The sequence below is a fragment of the Musca autumnalis genome, unplaced genomic scaffold (genome assembly GCF_047663935.1).
Source record: "Musca autumnalis isolate F117 unplaced genomic scaffold, ASM4766393v1 scaffold_1, whole genome shotgun sequence".
NCBI lineage: Eukaryota > Metazoa > Arthropoda > Insecta > Diptera > Muscidae > Musca > Musca autumnalis.
Genome location: NW_027411644.1, coordinates 121776185 through 121794751, shown reverse-complemented (window position 1 = coordinate 121794751; position 18567 = coordinate 121776185). Strand labels below are relative to the sequence as shown.

At 34.3% G+C, this 18567-nt stretch overlaps 3 protein-coding genes across 5 annotated transcripts; 1 reads left to right on the top strand and 2 right to left on the bottom strand.

Moving 5' to 3' along the window:
- Nucleotides 1–874: 874 nt before the first annotated feature.
- On the bottom strand, nt 875–4233 carry Su(fu) (suppressor of fused domain protein). Of its 3 annotated transcripts, none has more exons than XM_073963768.1 (2): nt 4000–4233; nt 875–2825 (listed from the first exon to the last, which is right to left on the bottom strand). In XM_073963768.1, the coding sequence occupies exon 2, from the start codon at nt 2654–2656 to the stop codon at nt 1187–1189; it is 1470 nt and encodes a 489-aa protein (XP_073819869.1). In that variant the 5' UTR covers nt 2657–2825; nt 4000–4233; the 3' UTR covers nt 875–1186. The 3 variants fall into 3 exon arrangements, with proteins under 3 accessions (XP_073819869.1, XP_073819870.1, XP_073819868.1); XM_073963769.1 differs by having other exon boundaries at nt 875–2797; nt 4078–4233; XM_073963767.1 differs by having other exon boundaries at nt 875–2797; nt 4000–4230.
- Nucleotides 4234–6581: 2348 nt separating this feature from the next.
- Arp1 (Actin-related protein 1) lies at nt 6582–15622 on the top strand. The gene is made up of 7 exons (XM_073991808.1): nt 6582–6739; nt 7586–7650; nt 7714–7888; nt 14356–14507; nt 14570–14879; nt 14942–15178; nt 15249–15622. The coding sequence occupies exons 1-7, from the start codon at nt 6704–6706 to the stop codon at nt 15390–15392; spliced, it is 1119 nt and encodes a 372-aa protein (XP_073847909.1). The 5' UTR covers nt 6582–6703; the 3' UTR covers nt 15393–15622.
- On the bottom strand, nt 6996–7570 carry LOC141406432 (uncharacterized). Its single transcript, XM_073991822.1, has one exon. It carries the CDS (start codon nt 7466–7468, stop codon nt 7058–7060), a length of 411 nt encoding a protein of 136 aa, XP_073847923.1. The 5' UTR covers nt 7469–7570; the 3' UTR covers nt 6996–7057.
- Nucleotides 15623–18567: the final 2945 nt, after the last annotated feature.

The window sequence follows — 18567 nt, the reverse complement described above, 5'->3', positions numbered from 1 at the left end:
ATCGGACCGTATACCTGAAACTAGTCAAGTAGCATTGTGTGAAGTATCAATACCTGACAGAGACATGTGGATCGGTGGTTCTCTGGCACAGATTCCAGCTGGAAGCTGCGGGTTTGCGGATGGGGCTGTGCTAGGAAGGAGAACGGGACTGGTTCTTTATATAATGAAACCGGAAATCTTCCTCCGTTTGTTGTTGTTGGCCTACCACTGTAAACATCCTTACGGAGCGCAAAGCAGCCATTAGAGCTATAACAACCAAGACAGTGAAATCTAGAACTGTCTTGGAATGTATTAAGTCAATAAACAGTTACTCCCAACACGGTACAGTAAACATTATATGGGTACCAGGGCATACCGGGAGGAGTAGGGGTAATGAAATAGCAAACTCCTTGGCAAAACAAGCCAACCTACAGTCAGTCTAGAAAGCGCCAAGCCCTTTAAAGCTACGCGCCTAGAGCTAAAGTCATGGGCAAAAAATTCACATATTTCCCTCTGGAGTAGTGAAGAGAAGGGAAAAAACAGGAAAATCCTATGGGGAAACCCAGACGAGGACAAAACAAAAGAACTACTTTTACTAAGTAAAATGCGCACCTGCACAAAATAGGTTGTGCAGAAAACAGTGAATGCAGAGCGCGAAACGTTGGAACATTACCTGTCATGTCATTGCCAAGCCTTCACAAATCTGAGAACCCAGTTACTAGGGAACAACATTATACAAGGACTCGACCAAATTAGGACAATCGAGTTCAAAAAGATAAGAAACTATGTAAATAGGACAGAGATCCTAGACTAGGCCAAAACCAAATCAGGAACTTAACTAATGATTTCAAATACCTTAATAAATAAATAAATTTTGAATTTAGACATGTCATTATGTTTTATATAAACTTATTGAAAATAACGTTTATTGAAAAAAGTGAAAAGGTTACAAAAAAGTGTTTCAGAAATATTTAGTAAAAATGATTAAAAGGACAAACCTATTATGATTTTATTTAAAAAACTTGAATTATACATAGGTATATAAATAAAATCAATAAAAAGTACAATGCAATATTTTCTACTATCATATTTTATAAAAAAAATAAGTCTTTTATGTGTACAATTTAAAATACTTTAGAATACATCAGATTATAACAATTCAGCCTATAAGGCACTTAGTAGTTGTAGAGATTCATTCTACCAGAGTTTACAGACTCATTGGAGGAGGTGGTAACATATAACCATGTGGATGATGATCTATAACTACTCTTAAAAATTTATCAGGCCACTCGAATTCACGACGCTCACCCAGCTGGCTTATTCTATCCAAATTTGCATTCTTAAAATCTTCAATCATTCTGGGGACTAAGTCGTCTGTTATCAAAACTTGTATCCAATATCCTATAACACCGTACGGAGCTTCTTTAGTAACACCAGCACCCGTCACCGATTCTGCTACAAACGTAAGTGCTAAATGCTGAGCTTTAAATGTGAAGTGGCGACCATGACGTATCCGGTCTTTAATAGCCAGTAATAGATATTTAGCTGCATATGGCGCTATTTGCAATTCTATACCATCAAGTGTTACAGAATCAGGGGCATCTGGTTGATCATCAAGGGGACATGAGTTGTGTAGAGAACTACCACTCATGGACATAGAAACCGGAAATGATAAACCGGTAGGTTCGGAATTCAATTCCCCTATGCCTTCTTCCTGTTTACATGTTCTTTCTTCCTTTAGAGTCATTGAATCCATCAACGTATTCAGTTCTTGACCTTCTTCGGATTCCTCAGTCTTAGGCTGCATTTGTCGGTTCTTGGGTCTAGGTATTTCTCGGAATGTAAACTCTGCATTAACGCCGGCTAAATCGGAGCCTTCTCTTTCCAACTCCTCTTCCAACGTAACTAAACGCTCGGGAAAAATATCAAATACACTTAGGGTGCGATCTATGTTAGTGACCCACCACTCTCCACCCGTCTGTATGTCTTGCTTTAGATAGCTTAAGACACCACGTCCATTCCATCGTGCCGCCTGTTCCAACTCCTCGTATGTCACGCCAACAATTTGACAAAAATCTACACTGCCAAACGGCGTTGTCATTGACTTTAGTTGGGGATCCTCCGCGATCAGAATATTTTGCAAAGGTGTATCAAATCTATCGTCTAAGCCTTTGCGCCACGGAATGTTATCCCCAAAACAAAGGCGGTTACCTGTTCGAAAACAGTAGCGAGCTAAATTCTGCATTAGATTAGCTGGCCAAGTTGGTGGTCTTATCCTTTTTCCCGGATTATCTTCTTCCTCCTTTAGCTCTTCTTTCGTTTTTAATAAGCGAAATGTCAATTCAAATCCCATACCAGATCGTGATTGTATCTCACTATCCTCATTATCCAGTACATGAACACGACCATCTCCATGTAAATCACTCAGTCCGAAACTGACATAAAACCAGTGAGGAGGAATTTTCTTTGTGACATCACCACGATTGCTAAACATACTTATGTAGTCTAATGGATCCTGTCCTCCTAACCAATACTTCAAGACTGTTGTGACTTGTAATGGATTCGGCTGGTCTGGATAATGCTCAAGCAATTTGTCAATAAGTGCTTTTAAACCAGCTGGTGGTGGACATCTCGGAGTATTAGCAGTACTGTTATGTTGCTTTGGGACTGAAGCCATTTTTCCAAAGCGGATTTTTTTGTGCTATGAAACGATCCTCCACTTGCGCAGAGAGAGATTGATATGACGATCCTCAGGATACAAAACGCCAGGTTAAAACTTCAGTGATGAAATGACTCAAACGCAGGAATGACCCAAAGACTGTTGAGAAAAAAAAAACAAATAAAAGCTGCAATTCCATACAGCACAGTGTCGAGTTAGAACATCATATCGCTCATTTACTCAAAGAGTGACACATTTCAAAAAATCGAGTTTCGAGAAAAATGCGTTTTAAGTTGGCGATTGAAATTTGACTTCCCAACTTAAAAAGAATATTACATAAAAAACAAAATAACTACGTGGACCATATTTTTCAAACACCTAGCCAGATATCAGTGTTAAATTTCTGTGCAAGATCAAGCATGATTTGAAGTGTTTTATTGCTTCATAAACTCCAAAAACCTTTGTGTTGAACTATGCGAAACTCGTAGTAAATCAGCTGTAACTCGTCGAGTTTTAGAGATATTAGCATGAAAATTTGACACAAGATAAAGTAGAAGTCGTAGAAAAAATAGAAATTGCTAACTCAGAAAATGCATTTTTCGAGTTATGCCACTCTTTGAGTAAATGAGCGATATGTATGATAGACAATATAGTACATGCAAAAACACAAACAAAAAAGGACGGACCAGGATGAATGTTTGGACTGGATTCGGATCGATCTGAAATTTTTATCACAGATAGGGCTTGCAGTGCTGATCACGCCAATATATATATCATGGGCAGGAAGTCCATACTTCCCGAGATATAGGCTCCGAAAGTTCAAAAATTACCTTGGTTTTGACGATAAGTTTAGTTTATATCGAATTTTTTTCATATATAGCCGGCCGAAGGCCGGGGATTTAAGACTTTCTCATATGGACAGGACAAATCTCGGCTAACGCGAACAGAATTATCCTTTAAATCGAATTTTTGGCTTAAGATGTGTTTAAGCATTAAGCTCGGATCGGGACCAAATTTTTTCCACAGGTAGGTCTTGTTACCCTGATCCAAAATATATATAACATTTTTTGCGGAAGTCCATACTTCCCGAGATATGGACCTCCGAAGTTCCGAAAATTCCCTTGTTAAATGTCGGCTACTTAGAGAAAAACTGTAATTTAAAAGAAAATGTTGCTCCCGTTCCCTAGATTGGCTCCTGTCCATAGCAGAAAGTCTTAAATCCCCGGCCGAAGGCCGGCTATATAGCAAAAAATTATAATTTTATCCGAGCTTAATGCTTAAACTCAACTTGCTCCGAATTTTTTTTTTTTTCATCGATCCGAATCCAGTCCGTATATTCAACTTATGCCAAAAGGACTCACGAAGACCTCCTGAGATCAAACTTATATGTATGTGTATAAATCGTCGTATGGGCAAACAAAAAGTTAAAAACAGCATACAAAATTCAAAGATAAACAGCTCTGCAATATGACAGCATTTACAGCAATACGATAGGATATCAAAGCGGATTTAAAAAACAGAATAAACGATGTATTAAACAAATGCCGCAAACTTTTTGAAAACAGAAAAACAAAATACAAACAATCTAGTTCAAAGGAACGATTTCAGGAAATAAGCCATAGGAACTATGCTTAGCAATAATATTCATTTAGTTCATTTACTTCATGTAGTTCATTACAAAAACAATAACAACAGTAATGTTTGGTTTACATTACCATAGCTCTGTTCCAGAACTAAAAAGTTTTTACAATTTTTACCACTTTTACACATTTTGCGTTCCCGTACACAAAATTTATATGAAAATCGTTTACGACTTTTACAACTTTTACGACTTTTACCACTTTATAAAGTACGGGAACAGGCCACATGATTTCGCATACAAAAATGAAAAGGAACTCCTTTCCATGTTAATTTTAAGACGTGTGTCTTATTGGAATCTCATCTGGATTTCATTTGACGTTTAACCTATGGATTTGACAGTTGAAATCGAGTGGATTTCGTAAATGTAAACCAAGCATTAGCATTTAAGAAATGTACATTGTATTTATTGTAGTATACTAGCCACATATGGCCATTTGGCTTGGCTTTGAAATGAATAAATAATAATAATAATAAATAGCCGACCTTCGCCCGGGATTTAGGACTTTCTTCTATGGACAGGTGCAAATCACGGGAACGGGAACAAAATTTTCTTTTAAATTTAATATTTTTGGAGGCCTATATCTCGGGAAGTATACATACCCTTCAACAAAATAATACATCGTTGAAATCAGTTGGCCTGTTCCCGTACTTTATAAAGTGGTAAAAGTCGTAAACGATTTTCATATAAATTTTTTTGTTCTGGAACAGAGCTAGTATAAACATCACTATTTGTGGTAATTTTTTAATAATTTTCTGCGGTGGTTTGCCAAAATTTTAGACTAGGGCCTTTGTGGAACTTTGGAGGCCCATATCTTGGGAAGTATACATTTCCGCAACAAAAGCAATACATCGTTAGATTCGGTGTTAAAAGTACTATCTGCGGTAATTTTTTAATAATTTTATGCAGAGGTTTGCCAACATTTTAGACTAGGGCTTTGTAGAACTCTCGGAAAGTATACATTTCCGCAACAAAAGCAATACATGGTTGGAATCGGGATAAAAAACACTATCTGTGGTAATGTTTTCATAATTTTCTGAGGTGGGTCGGTAAAGGAAAGATAAGCCAATGAAATCATCTCAGTTCGCAATTTCAGCAAAATCAACATCGAAATCACGTGGAAACGGAAAAATGTCAGAAATTGTAAAAACTCTGGCAGAAAAGTAGAATCAACATATTTGACAATCAGATGCCCGCAAGCAAGCTGCTGGTTTCTACTCCGCCAAATTTGTATAGCAGAAAATGTTATTCTGCTCCATTTTTGTATAAAGAGAAGTGCGTGTTTAGTACAGGAACACATTTCTAGCACAAAACAGGAAAATTTGTGCAAAGTCGCACTATTTTGCAAGTTCTGGAACACAACTTTATCGATCAAAATTTCTAAAAAAATTTCTATTTATACATTTGTTAATATTATAAATAGAAATCATGACATATGTTGATATACACAATTTTACGATTATTTTCGAAATAAAACAAGTAAATTTGTATATTGCCATAAATGGCTTCCTTTGTATTGAATGTAAATAAATTGATTATTAGAGGTGTTTGAAATCAACAAAAATAAAGCTGTGTTCCAGAACTAAAAAGTTTTTACAATTTTTACCACTTTTTCACATTTTGCGTTCCCGTACAAAAAATTTATATGAAAATCGTTAACGACTTTTACAACTTTTACCACTTTTTAAAGTACGTGAACAGGCCATAAGTGTAAACAACGGGGTGTATTTCAGGATTTCGTGAAATCCAGTGGATTTCGGAGCATAAGTATAAACCATCTATTACTTTAGTATGTAAATCGATCTAATAGCTGGTTTACATTACGAAATCGAGTCGATTTCAAACTGTCAATTCCTTTGCTTAAACGTCAAATGAAATCGAATTGATTTCATTTGAGTTTTCATTTGACGTATACGCAAAGGAATTGACAGTTTGAAATCGACTCGATTTCGTAATGTAAACCAGCTATAAGTCCCGGCCCACACTAGAGTGATTTCATTGAAAAAATTGCATGACATGCGTCTCTAGATCGACTTCCATAGTAGAGTAAAATCATAAAATTGCTGTATTGAGGAATTCGATTTAAGAACGCCTAATTTCATGAAATTTTTTAGTGAAATTTACGCTATTGTGGACCGGGACTTACTTTAAATAATACCTTTTACCGGTTTCTAAAGTAAACGAAAATACAAATTATTTTTTTTTTTAAGTAAAGGAACAGAAATGTCACAACGTACGGAGGCAAACTAGCATACGTTAGTCGCTCCTATTTAGTTCATCGGTAGTTGTTTACGCCGCCGTATATATTTTTAGTTTGGCTTTGTTCTCTAGTTGAGTTTGCAAAAAAAGTTATTGCAGAACATTTCAGCCAAACTGAGTCTTTTTTCTAATCAAATTTAAATAAATTAATACTCAAAACGCACAAAATGGAGCCCTACAATCAGCCCGTGGTTATTGATAATGTAAGTTTATGAAATTCATCAGTTTTCAGAGTGAAAATGAAACGGAAAAGTGTTTAAAAACATTAATACAAGGTGCGGTACGGATGAGTGGTAAGTGACATCACCTGCCTTACTGCCGCGCTGGCCCTCTCTTCCAGCCAACTGAAAATCTGTTGGTAGTTGATACACTAATAGCAACAATCCTAATAAGTCTACAACAACAAATGCGATGATGACTAAACCTTTGGGTGGTTGAATTAGTTGAACAAAAACCAGGTTTAAAGGATGGACTATTTTTATGTATTATATGCAAAAGATATTCTTTATGACACATATTGACTATCGTTTATATTTAATACAAGATGTCCAATCGTACTGACCACCCAATCGTATGCCCTCATTTAGATTCAACTGACGACCATAATTTATGGGGTAAATGACTGGCTTTGTTTCAAGTACCCATTGCACAGGCAGCATTAACAATTCGCTACATTTATCCCTTGTACGAAGGCCACATTTACCATGATGCTTCTTAAATTCGGAAGGTCTTGGCAGCTTTTTATTTGGATCTCTGTAATAATCTCTAAAATTTTGACAATCAATATAAAATTGATCAATTTCGTCTAAGCGTCCATAATCCACGACGGTCAAACCGACTCTGGGAGCAAATCCTCTTAGGGATTTTCGCTGATTTTGGGAACTTCTTGCAACGAGCAGCATATCGACTTCTGGTGTCTTAATGAACTTCATCTTGAGAGAAAAACAATTTGTAAAAATTAAAAATAATTATCACAAAACTTTCTAATTTGTATTTGAATTTATTTCTGTAAACATTAATTTGACACTGTTTTCTCTATTTATTTTCAGGGTTCTGGTATGATCAAAGCAGGTTTTGCCGGAGAGCATATACCAAAGTGCCGATTTCCTAATTAGTAAGTTTCATTCAAGGTTAAATATAATATTTTTGTTTTAATGTTACTTTTTTCCTGTTTTAGCGTGGGTCGCCCCAAACATGTTCGTGTGATGGCAGGTGCTCTTGAAGGTGATTTGTTTGTGGGTCCAAAAGCCGAAGAACATAGGGGTCTATTAAGTATACGCTATCCTATGGAACATGGCATTGTTACCGATTGGAATGACATGGAACACATTTGGGGATATATTTATAGCAAAGTATGTGTATATGGTAAATATATTGCAATTAAAGCTATGTACTTAGGGATTATACTACATTGGAACCTTAAACACGGTCTTAGGGAAAAAGAGTGGTAACGATGTCTATCAGAATATTGGAATTTTATATTATAATAGTTTTTAGACATTAAGGCAAAACCTAAATTATTGCGTGTGCGTTCTTCAAAACAACAACAAAATACATGTATTTCAAATTTGAAATACACGTATTTTGTTTTGAATAACGCACACGCACTGGTTTGCGCTAAAATGAATGAAAATATATCGTCGATGGCATGCTTAAGTGTTCCATACGCCATTTGCCTGATTCGGGAAAACCTCAAGTTAATGTTTGAGTCCATATAGTCTAATAGTGGTGCAAAAATGCAATACTTTAAGAGCACAATTCTAATTAACTAAAATCAAAGAATATATCAGAAGTTGATTTAAGTCAGGTTCTGTTTTGGTCTAAAGTTATGGCCAACAATTCGTTTTTGCCTATTTTGTTCCAAACGCCTAGCGGCATGGATATGGAACTAAAGAGTTCAATGTTGTTTTGTTCCATAAGCCAGACTTTATGGATATGAAACAAAATGATAAGATTTTTTGCATCGCAAAGCGGATATGAAACATGTTGACATCTGAATATCTCGAAAACTACAGGAGATAGAAAAACCGACTAAAAAATCTGAAAGTGCATGGTTTAAGGTACCTTTATCTCAAAATATCAAAAATGGCGTATGGGACACTTAAGCATGACACCGACGATATGTCAAGTAGAACAAGTAGATGGAGCAACAATCATGCCAATAAGCCCATAAGCATGACCAAAAGTTGAATTCAGGGTTTCTGGTCGGGACCGAGAAGTTTCGAAGTTTGGAATCTGAGACGAAAATATATCTCTACTCATTTATAAAAAGAACATCTATTTTACTTTTATATGATAGAGATTTGAGCATTAAATTTTGCTTTCCTTTCTGAACATACAAGCAACTTGATCAGTTTTTGATCACCAAAAGGACTCTAAAAAGACTCCGCAATGTGATTTTTGAAAAAACAATCTTCCAAATGCTAGCTGTGTGGTTTGGCCGCCACTGGCCGAAACACTATGGTGTCGGGCCAATCCGGTGGAATTACAATTTCGGATATAGTCGTCGCTATAGGACCACGTTTTGATATAGTCCCATTGAACAACCCTCTCAATTTTCTATATTTTCAAGGTCTTGGCTAGATTATCACACATACACGCCCACATTGTCTCATACAGAAAGTTATTGAATAGGTCCACGATTTAATATTGCCCACATGTACCGCCCAATTTTTGTTCTTTATCATAATTTTGGACTGAAATGTGGATACATACAAAAAGTTTTATTCGGAAAATTGATAATACAGGGCAATGTTTTTGGTAGGGACACCGTTAACTACTTTTATAATCTAAAGGAAACTAATTATTTCATTTCGCAATTCGTGGTGGAGAGTATAAAAAGTTCGGGCCGTTCGGCTTGTTTTCTATACAAAGTCTACTGGTCTTCTCATAAGGGGTTACATGATCTCTAGTTATATATTCGTCTTGAAAGAACGTATTGCATTGAATGTAAACAAGTATTCCACTTTAGGATTTTTACCGAATGTAGTCCTTATGTTCCGGATTACACATATACGAAATTGCATGTTTTTTTCATTCGAAAAGTGCATTAAACCCTTCTCAGATGATATTCACAGAAGATTTTTTCATGTTGCTCATATTCCTGGAAGAAGGTTAAGCCACTTCAGAACTTCTTACAGAATGGTTCAAACTTCGATGAAATATAATGTCCATATCAGACGTGGCCATGGTGACCTGCTCTTGTTTGTTTTCCTTTTACGTTTAGAATTCAAGAGTAATAAAGCGAGATAATAGCCTGTTTATGTTATAGCTTGTTGCAGGCTTAACTTTATGAGGATTTATTTGAAATATAATCAAAGGAATTGACATTTTAAACCCAGTGGGATTGTTAAATCCGGCGCTCAGCGCCAAAACGGCCTAACCCACATGCCCAAAAAATCAAACAGACTGTAAAGATTTAACCAGAACCTTTTGAAATAACTACTACAAAAATTCCATATTGCATCGAATAACACTATGTAATACTACCTACTAAAATAATGCAATATGAAATTTTTTAGAATTTATTTCAAAAGGTTTCAGTTAAATCTTTATGTCCAATTATGTAGCTTCAAAAGGCGAATTTGCTGTTAAATTTTTTTGAGCGAAATATCCACCAAATAAAAAACGGTAAAATATTATTCGCGCAGCTTAAAGATGTTGTACACAGATATTCTTTATAGAAGCGAAATATTTGTTATTTATTTTTGATTAAAAATATGTTTTGACAGCAAATGAAGACATCAGTTGGTAATTGGTGTGTCTTTTTACAAAGACATGCAACTGTAAAGACAAGATATTTTTTGAAATTTTTAATCAAATTCGAGACTTTTTTGATCCGACTGCACGATTAAAAAGCTGGAAAATGAGCTCATTTTCTGATCATAAATGACACCTCTGTCCTGAGAAAAACGTAACCTTAGGCGACTCTTCTAAACAAATCACAAATGAGTCTTCCTCTGCATTAGTTTCGAGTCATTTTTGCCAATTTTCTGATGGTATATAAAGTCATTTCGAGTCGTATTTTCATCATTTATTGGTGATTTGTTGATTAAATTGTGACTCTTTTTGGAGTCTGTTTTGAGTCATGTTTATAATTGTTTGAGTCATTTATGAGTCTTTTTATCAGACGAAAAAAATTAAAAGAATTTTCTTTTTTATTCTTCCTTGTTTGTTGATACTTTCCTATATTTTGTTTTCTGTTCTGCTTTATTATGGCTTTTAATTATCACTGTTTCTTCATTCACTTGGCAAAACCTGGACATGTGTTGTCTTTGTCAATATTCAGAATAATATTATTCGTGATATTTATATCAAAGTTTTGTAGAAAGTGTATATGGGAATTATATACAACCAAACCGTTATGTTTGGAAAAAAGAACAAAACAATCCATGGTATAACAATAAAAGGTAACAGCTATACACAGCTGACTGAACTGGGTTGTAACGTTAGTGCCAAATTCCATACGACATTTTATATTATTATTTTTATTTTCGATGTATATAAGGGTTATACATAAATTTTTTTGAGGAAAAAATATACAGTGTCCCACAAATGTCTTCGTACCCCTGGTAATAAAATATTTATAAGTGATAATCAGCAGCTTGGGAAAAAGTTTTGCAAAATATTTAACTGTATTTGTCCTTCTTATACATTTCTTCCATGTTACTTGAAAGAACTGGCGAATTTTGTTAAATAATTCAAATGTTATTCACGAAATACTAAAAAATGTGCCCTTATTGATCCCACAAAAGTCTTCGTACTTTTCGGAACTTCTTTGATTTTATTCAAATTTCTTCAAATTTCCACGGTTTCTGTTAAAAGTCAATAAGGAGGAGATGTTCGGATACTTTTCTGGTCTGTTGCGCGGAATATGTAGTAAGATTTGTGAAAAAAAAAAATCAAAACAAATGTGACATGTTTGTCGAACTTTAATGATCAAGTTAATCTTCAAGGATAAATATTTCGTTCAGTGAGTTAATTCTGCTAATCGCAAATAAGTATACTCAAAGAAATCTCCGATTTGCCGCTTTCAAAAATGAAGTTTCACTTGAAAGAAGGCCAAAATTTAATGTAATTTGACTTAAGGTTACTAAAGATATGATCATATCTTGCATATGACAACTAAAGATCTGTTTATTTTTGTGTCGAATATAAGGTAAGACCTCTAGAAATCACACTGCAATATTATGATTGATGTAATTGTACAAAAGGCGGCCATAAATGCAGTTCGAAAATATTGAACAAATACTAACCCTCCTTTTGTAAATTATGTAAAAAGCAAATAACGCCTAGACCTTGCACGTGAATGAACAAATGCGACTTTCACATTTAGTAGGGATTTCATACACTTCCTTGAAGTTAAGTACTGAATTTGGGGTTTATTTGGTGGATCGAAGGTGTGAAAATAACAACAAAACCTGATTACCTTAAAATAAGAAATTTAGTCGATAGGCATATATTAATTATGTTGTGATTTTGAGCCATACCGCAGTTAGTGGTGTTTACTAATTGGAATAAATAGATGCATTCACCTGAAATCTATGATAAATTTACATTATTGAGATAAGTTTATATTCCCGTTCAGAAAAATTGGGATGCCTTAAGACATAAAGTCATATATAAAGGGCATAATTAATGTGTATTACCTATAATATTAGGTTAAATCAGAGGTATTTTGTTTCAAAACGCTAGACAAAGGATAATAGTGTAAACTCCGTCAAATTTTAAGGAGTTTAGTTGCGATCATTTCATTTCATTTTTTATTTACTTAATAATGCAAAAGCTGAAGGCAGCCAAATAATTACATTACAGTAAGTAATCTATCAGTGTCTATATTCACTATAAGATTTAAATTTCTCTATCAAGCTATAAAAACGCCAATATAAGGTTACTCTACGCTGAAGACGAAATGAAAACCCCTCGAAATATTGAGTCTGTCAGAAACACGTCGAAACAGAAACCAATGACATCACTTTTAACAGATTTTAGTGTCCATTTTGATAAATTCTGTTAGGGGTACGAAGACTTTTGTGGTGTCGAAATATCAACCTTTTTCGGGTTTGGCGTAATAAATCCGTTATGGTTCATCAAAATACACTCTTCTTTCGAAACTTTAATAAAGGTCTGCTGCAGCAAACAGCCCAACATTGTTAATATTTACATCTTTCTTTTATCATCGTGTTCTTACATCGATTAAGGAAAATCTTGTAGGGGTACGAAGACATTTGTGGCACACTGTATCATACAGAAAAAAACTATTTCACGTAAAGACTTCTTGATATCAATGATGTGTAACCTCTTCCAAATCCGAGCAACGTGGCGCACACTATAACACCGCTTATAGAAGCGGTACAATATTTGTTAATATACATATGTGGTATTTTGTTAAATTTAAAGCCTTAATAAACATTTGCTTCTTTGGTTTCAAAAACAAAAGTTTGAAGCAGCTTCTCCTTTTTCAATGAATTTTAAGCGAACCAAACATTTTTCCAAGAATTCTACTTTCTGCGAGAAATTATCCATGAAATGATATAGATACTATCAAATTGAAAATGAAACGAATTGTCATTCATGTTTTCCAAAATATTCAATCAAATGTGGAAATTATTATTTTTTTAAATTCAAATAATTTATAGACATTTCCTTATTTTGTTTACATATACCTTTGGCACTAACATTACAAACAAAAACAAATTTCTATGTGGTTGTTGTTGAGTTGCATTTGTTGTAGTATTTACTAGTATTTACTTTACCTTATATTTGTTCTACCTTTAAAACAATTAGTGTTTAATCACCTAGCTGTTCAAAATATGATCAGAAGATACATAATTCTAATCACTTTTCAAACAGCTGTATGACCCTTTTTTGATTCAGCCTTTTTCTATCTTCAAATAAGGCCTCAAATACTGTGAACCCCGCTAATGCTTAATTTTTAGGGAAAAAGATTATATTTGTTCATGGATAAATTTCCCAATTCCAGAATCTGGGGGTACATCTATGTCGGCAAAGGGGGCTGTTACTTTTTACATGTTGATCGTACAACGCAGTTCTACTTAACAACTGGCTTGACTTCCGAAACGTACCAACAATTTTTAGATTTCGTCAAAATATTTCGGTTGCACACCGATGCGTTGTTCTTCGAAAATGCAACTGGGAATGCATCATGCATAAAAATGATACATCTTTGCTTTTTGTCTGCGTAAAAAATGCGCAACTGTGAGATTGGTTGACTTCCGAAACGTTAGTTGCTTGTAGTTGTCTTAAGTATTGTGTTTCATAACGCCGTTATACCTAACTACTGCAAAGCTATGCATTTCAAAACGTCACAGTTGCACATTTTTGACGTATTTAATAATTTAAACATGTATCATTTTTTCTGATGCATTTTTCTTATGCCTAAAGAAAAATCATTAGTATGGGTCAGTATGGTTTTTACAGCTTTACGCCAATTGTGTGGGAGGTACCCAAATTTTGAATAGCATCAATTCCCATGACCGTGCCAGATATAGCTATTGGCTGGACCGACTACAGTTACAATTGCTCGTGGTGCCAATCCCCCTCTATTAAGTGGATGAAAAGCATAGCATTTAATAAAATAGAGTGTTAAAAACATTTAAAGATGCTCATACATTCGAATTGGTATAGCTTCTCCACTCAACCCTGAATAACCTGAGCAAAATACTTAGGACTGTTTAACAACTATTAGGATCGCAATAACGGCGGGTTATCAATTTCACTAAACATTGATCTATTTTATCATACTTAATTTGTACATCTTCATAGTTTTCATTGTGTTTGATTTTTGATTTCATTATAGGAACAATTATCGACCTGTACCGATGAACATCCAGTATTGTTGACGGAGGCTCCTTTAAATCCACGCAGGAATCGTGAAAAGGCCGCTGAATTCTTTTTTGAGGGTATTAATGCTCCGGCCCTTTTTGTTTCAATGCAAGCTGTACTGAGCCTGTGAGTTCATATGTTATTTCTTGAAATTCCATGCTCTTAACGTTGTTCCACTTAATTAACAGTTATGCCACTGGTCGCGTGACAGGCGTTGTTCTTGATTCAGGAGATGGTGTTACACATGCTGTTCCTATTTATGAAGGCTTTGCTATGCCACACAGCATAATGCGTGTCGACATTGCCGGCCGAGATGTCTCGCGTTATCTAAAGACACTTTTACGTAAAGAAGGTTTTAATTTCCGCTCTACAGCCGAATTTGAAATTGTCCGTTCCATTAAGGAGAAGGTCTGCTACTTGGCAACAAATCCCCAGAAGGAGGAAACAGTAGATACTGAAAAATTCTCTTATAAACTACCCGATGGCAAGACATTAGAGGTAAATATCGAAAGCAGTTTGCAAATAAGGCATATTTAAAAACGTTTTCAATTTTAATTTAGGTTGGACAAGCACGCTTTAGAGCACCTGAAGTTTTATTTAGGCCAGACTTATTGGGTGAAGAATGCGAGGGTATTCATGACGTCTTAATGTACGCCATCGAAAAATCTGACATGGATCTCAGAAAATTCTTATACCAAAACATTGTGTTGTCAGGTGGTTCTACATTGTTCAAGGGCTTTGGTGATCGTCTGTTATCGGAATTAAGAAAACATTCAGCAAAAGATCTTAAAATTAGGGTAAGTTGTTGATTCACGTTCCTTACAAATGATCCAATAAAATATCTTTGAATTTACCATTTTGTGACAGATCGCAGCTCCACAAGAACGTTTGTATTCTACGTGGATGGGTGGCTCTATTTTAGCATCACTGGATACCTTCAAGAAAATGTGGATCTCAAAGAGAGAGTACGAGGAGGAGGGCCATCGTGCTGTGCATAAAAAGACTTTCTAGAGCAATTCTACTCGTCATTATTTATTGTAAAATGCTTGTATTTTTTTTAATTTCCTAAAATATTCACAAACTGTATTTGTAATTTATTTTTGCGTGTTTAAGACATACGTTAGGCGTAAAATTACTTACCAACTTGTATTCTAAAGTCATTAAAAAAGTTATCCAACTTAAAAGGATTTAAAGTGTGTGACTAATAAAGACATTTAATATGTTCAAGTATTAAAACGGAATCGCCGCTGCTGCCGTATGAAGAAATGGGGAATGCAAAAACAATAAAACTTTCTAGAACATAGTATCTGCTTAAATCTATTATCATATCTCCTTTTCTGACGTTATCAACTACAATAGATAATATTGCAAATGGAAAAATAAAAATTAAGAACTAAAGTTGTGGGTATATTGGTAATAATGTAATATAAAGTTTTGGTATATTTTTGAGAAAGGAAACATACCCAAAGCACATTGCAATTTTTTTGGACTTGGTTAAAATATTTCAGTTGCATACTAATGCATTGTTCCTGCACTGCAACTGCGAATGCATCAAAAATAAAAATGATACATTTTCAGGTATGTGATGAATTTCGAATCGATTTGCAATGAACGAGTGAATTGTTTTTAGATGTGATGGGATCCGCATCGAATTTCAATTCCTTTTGTTTCAATTTCATTAAATTCCCACAAACAAAAAACGGACTGTTGATCCCTAATTTGCAGTTGAAAGAAGAAAAATAGAAATAAAAAACACCTTTGTAGTCTTGGCGATGGCAAAAGCCGAAAAAATGTAATAACAAATAAAATAAATTTGTGTTCTTGTTTAAATTGGCCTATATGGAAGTTTAGTATGGAAATTCTTGTCCAATTACATGAGGAGAACTTTACAACCAGTGCAAACAACATATTAAGCGGATGTCTTCACTAATCTAGAGGAAAGAAACATACAGCCCTATTCTGAACATTCCCATGGGAGCGAAATTTCCCATTTCCACGTTTTCCATATTCTCAACGACGTGGGAACACCAAAACATGGGAGCTGAAATTTCGAAATTAGTTACACCAAATTATTATAGCATACTTTTGGGGGCTGTAATTTTGTTTTGTAATAGAAAATGCCTATTTGCATTGAATTCGCGGTTTTTAAATTAGATTAGCAAAAGCCACAACTCACTTAATTCAACAACCGTGCATTGATTTATGGATTTTTTTAAGTGAATGGAGTCAACGATGTGTGGTGTTGTTCTAATAAGCACATTTTCTCCAGAATGTGCGAATTGGTGTAAGCATTTTTTTAATTAGTAGGCAAACATAATTTTTGTGTATAAAGTAATATGAACTTTTTAAGTTTGTAACGAATTTAAAAATTGTATGTTCATTCGGAATAATTTTAGATAGGGGTTTAACGAGTATATCGCTAGTTTTACTTATTCCTAATGACCGCTAGAATTGGTATTTTGCATATTTTTAAAAAAATTCTAAAAGATAAATTCGGATATTTTTCTCGATTATTACATATTTTTGCGTGTTATTACATATCGTCACCATACATTTCCGAAGACGTATCTCAAAAAAAAATAATAATAATAATAAAATAGAATACGTTTTTGATTGAATCTAAAACTAAAACACATGCACTTGCAAAATTTCAAGCTTCTACGTTCAAAAATAACGATCCTATTCAAGAAAAGGCATTTCGGAAAATGGAATAGCATTGCAATAATTTGGCATATATGTATTTACGTCTGTGTGATCGTTGTAGTGTCGTTGAGGAGACTAACACGTTTTCAATAGAACGTTAGTCGTCTGATTTAAAAAAACCCGAAGGTTATATTACGAAAATGAATAAAAGTTGTAAAGATTGTATATATTATGGTTATTTTCCAATATATTTTAATAATTATTGCCAAAAATTCTTTTGAAATTGATTTGTTTTTACCTGCTGTGTTTCGTTAATAGAATCAACCATGACTTTTTCTCGTATTTCAATGCATATGGTCTGTTCCAGAACTGCAAAAATCTACTAATTTTTACTACTTGTTTTTGTTTTGTTCGACATAAAGGAAATTTTTTTATCGGTGTAAAACATGTTAGATTCTTGCAGGTTTTTGTATCATATAAGAATATGCAAAATCCGAAGTCTACTAATGACATATTTTACAGTACATTTTGTATGCTTTTATTAAGCAAACACATGGCGATTATAAATATTTGCAATAATTTTGTCGTGTAGATGTCTTAAAATATGAAATTTCATAAAAATATGAAATTTCTTGAAACTTTTTTTCAAACTCCCACACTGTTTGCTGGGGAGATTTTTCCCACAAAAAACACAAAATTCTCCCACAATTCAAGATAGAGAATGTATACTTTTTTCCCATGAGAACAAATTCCCAATTCGAACTTCATTCAGAATGAGGGGAGATGGGAAATGGGAAAAAACTCCCACAAAATGTTATTCAGAATACGAAAATGTGGGAATGGGAAAAAATTCCCAACTCCCATGCGTTCAGAATATGGCTGATAATCAAAGTAGATTTTTTGATGCGTGTTTTTTTATCGAAATATCAAATATATTCTTAAAAAAAAAATACTAAATAAAAGGCAAATAAAGGTAAATTTATCTATTCTATATCCGTGTTTAAATTTCAAGCTTTTTTCCTAAAAAAATATCAAAATTCATTACATCGTTTATAAATTGACCACAAAAATATGACCGTTTTCAAAACGAGAAAAAGAAACGATTATCGAATTACATCACACGTCTTTTTGATCAATTTTTCCATAGAACAAAATGGAATATGAAACGGATATCGAAAACAATTCGATGTCGGAAAATGTACATGCATCACACCTACAGTCGTTTTTGAATCGTTTTGAGCTCGAAATCGATTTCCATCACATACCTGGGGCCTAATTATGAGATTCGATCGAGAATTTACTCGCGAATAAAATTTCGACACGGAAAAATATTTGGTCTGTTCCTTTACTTTTGAAAATGGTAAAACTGGCAGAAGTAGTAAAAGTTGAAAACTACTACCATATGAATTGTATGGTGTCCGAAGTAAAGGAACGCTTTTCGAGTAAAAAGTGGTAAAAGTTGAAGATTCTTGCACTTAAAGGAACAGAGCTATTGGTATGATGGAACTCGATCGAGAAGGAAAAATCGCTGTTATCGATAATT

Excerpts from the sequence above, each read along its gene's own strand:
- Arp1 (XM_073991808.1), top strand. The coding sequence starts at position 6,704 with ATGGAGCCCTACAATCAGCCCGTGGTTATTGATAAT. Across the intron at positions 7,889-14,355 it reads GGGGATATATTTATAGCAAA|GAACAATTATCGACCTGTAC; the intron begins GTATGTGTATAT and ends ATTTCATTATAG. Across the intron at positions 15,179-15,248 it reads CAAAAGATCTTAAAATTAGG|ATCGCAGCTCCACAAGAACG; the intron begins GTAAGTTGTTGA and ends ATTTTGTGACAG.
- LOC141406432 (XM_073991822.1), bottom strand. The coding sequence starts at position 7,468 with ATGAAGTTCATTAAGACACCAGAAGTCGATATGCTGCTCGTTGCAAGA.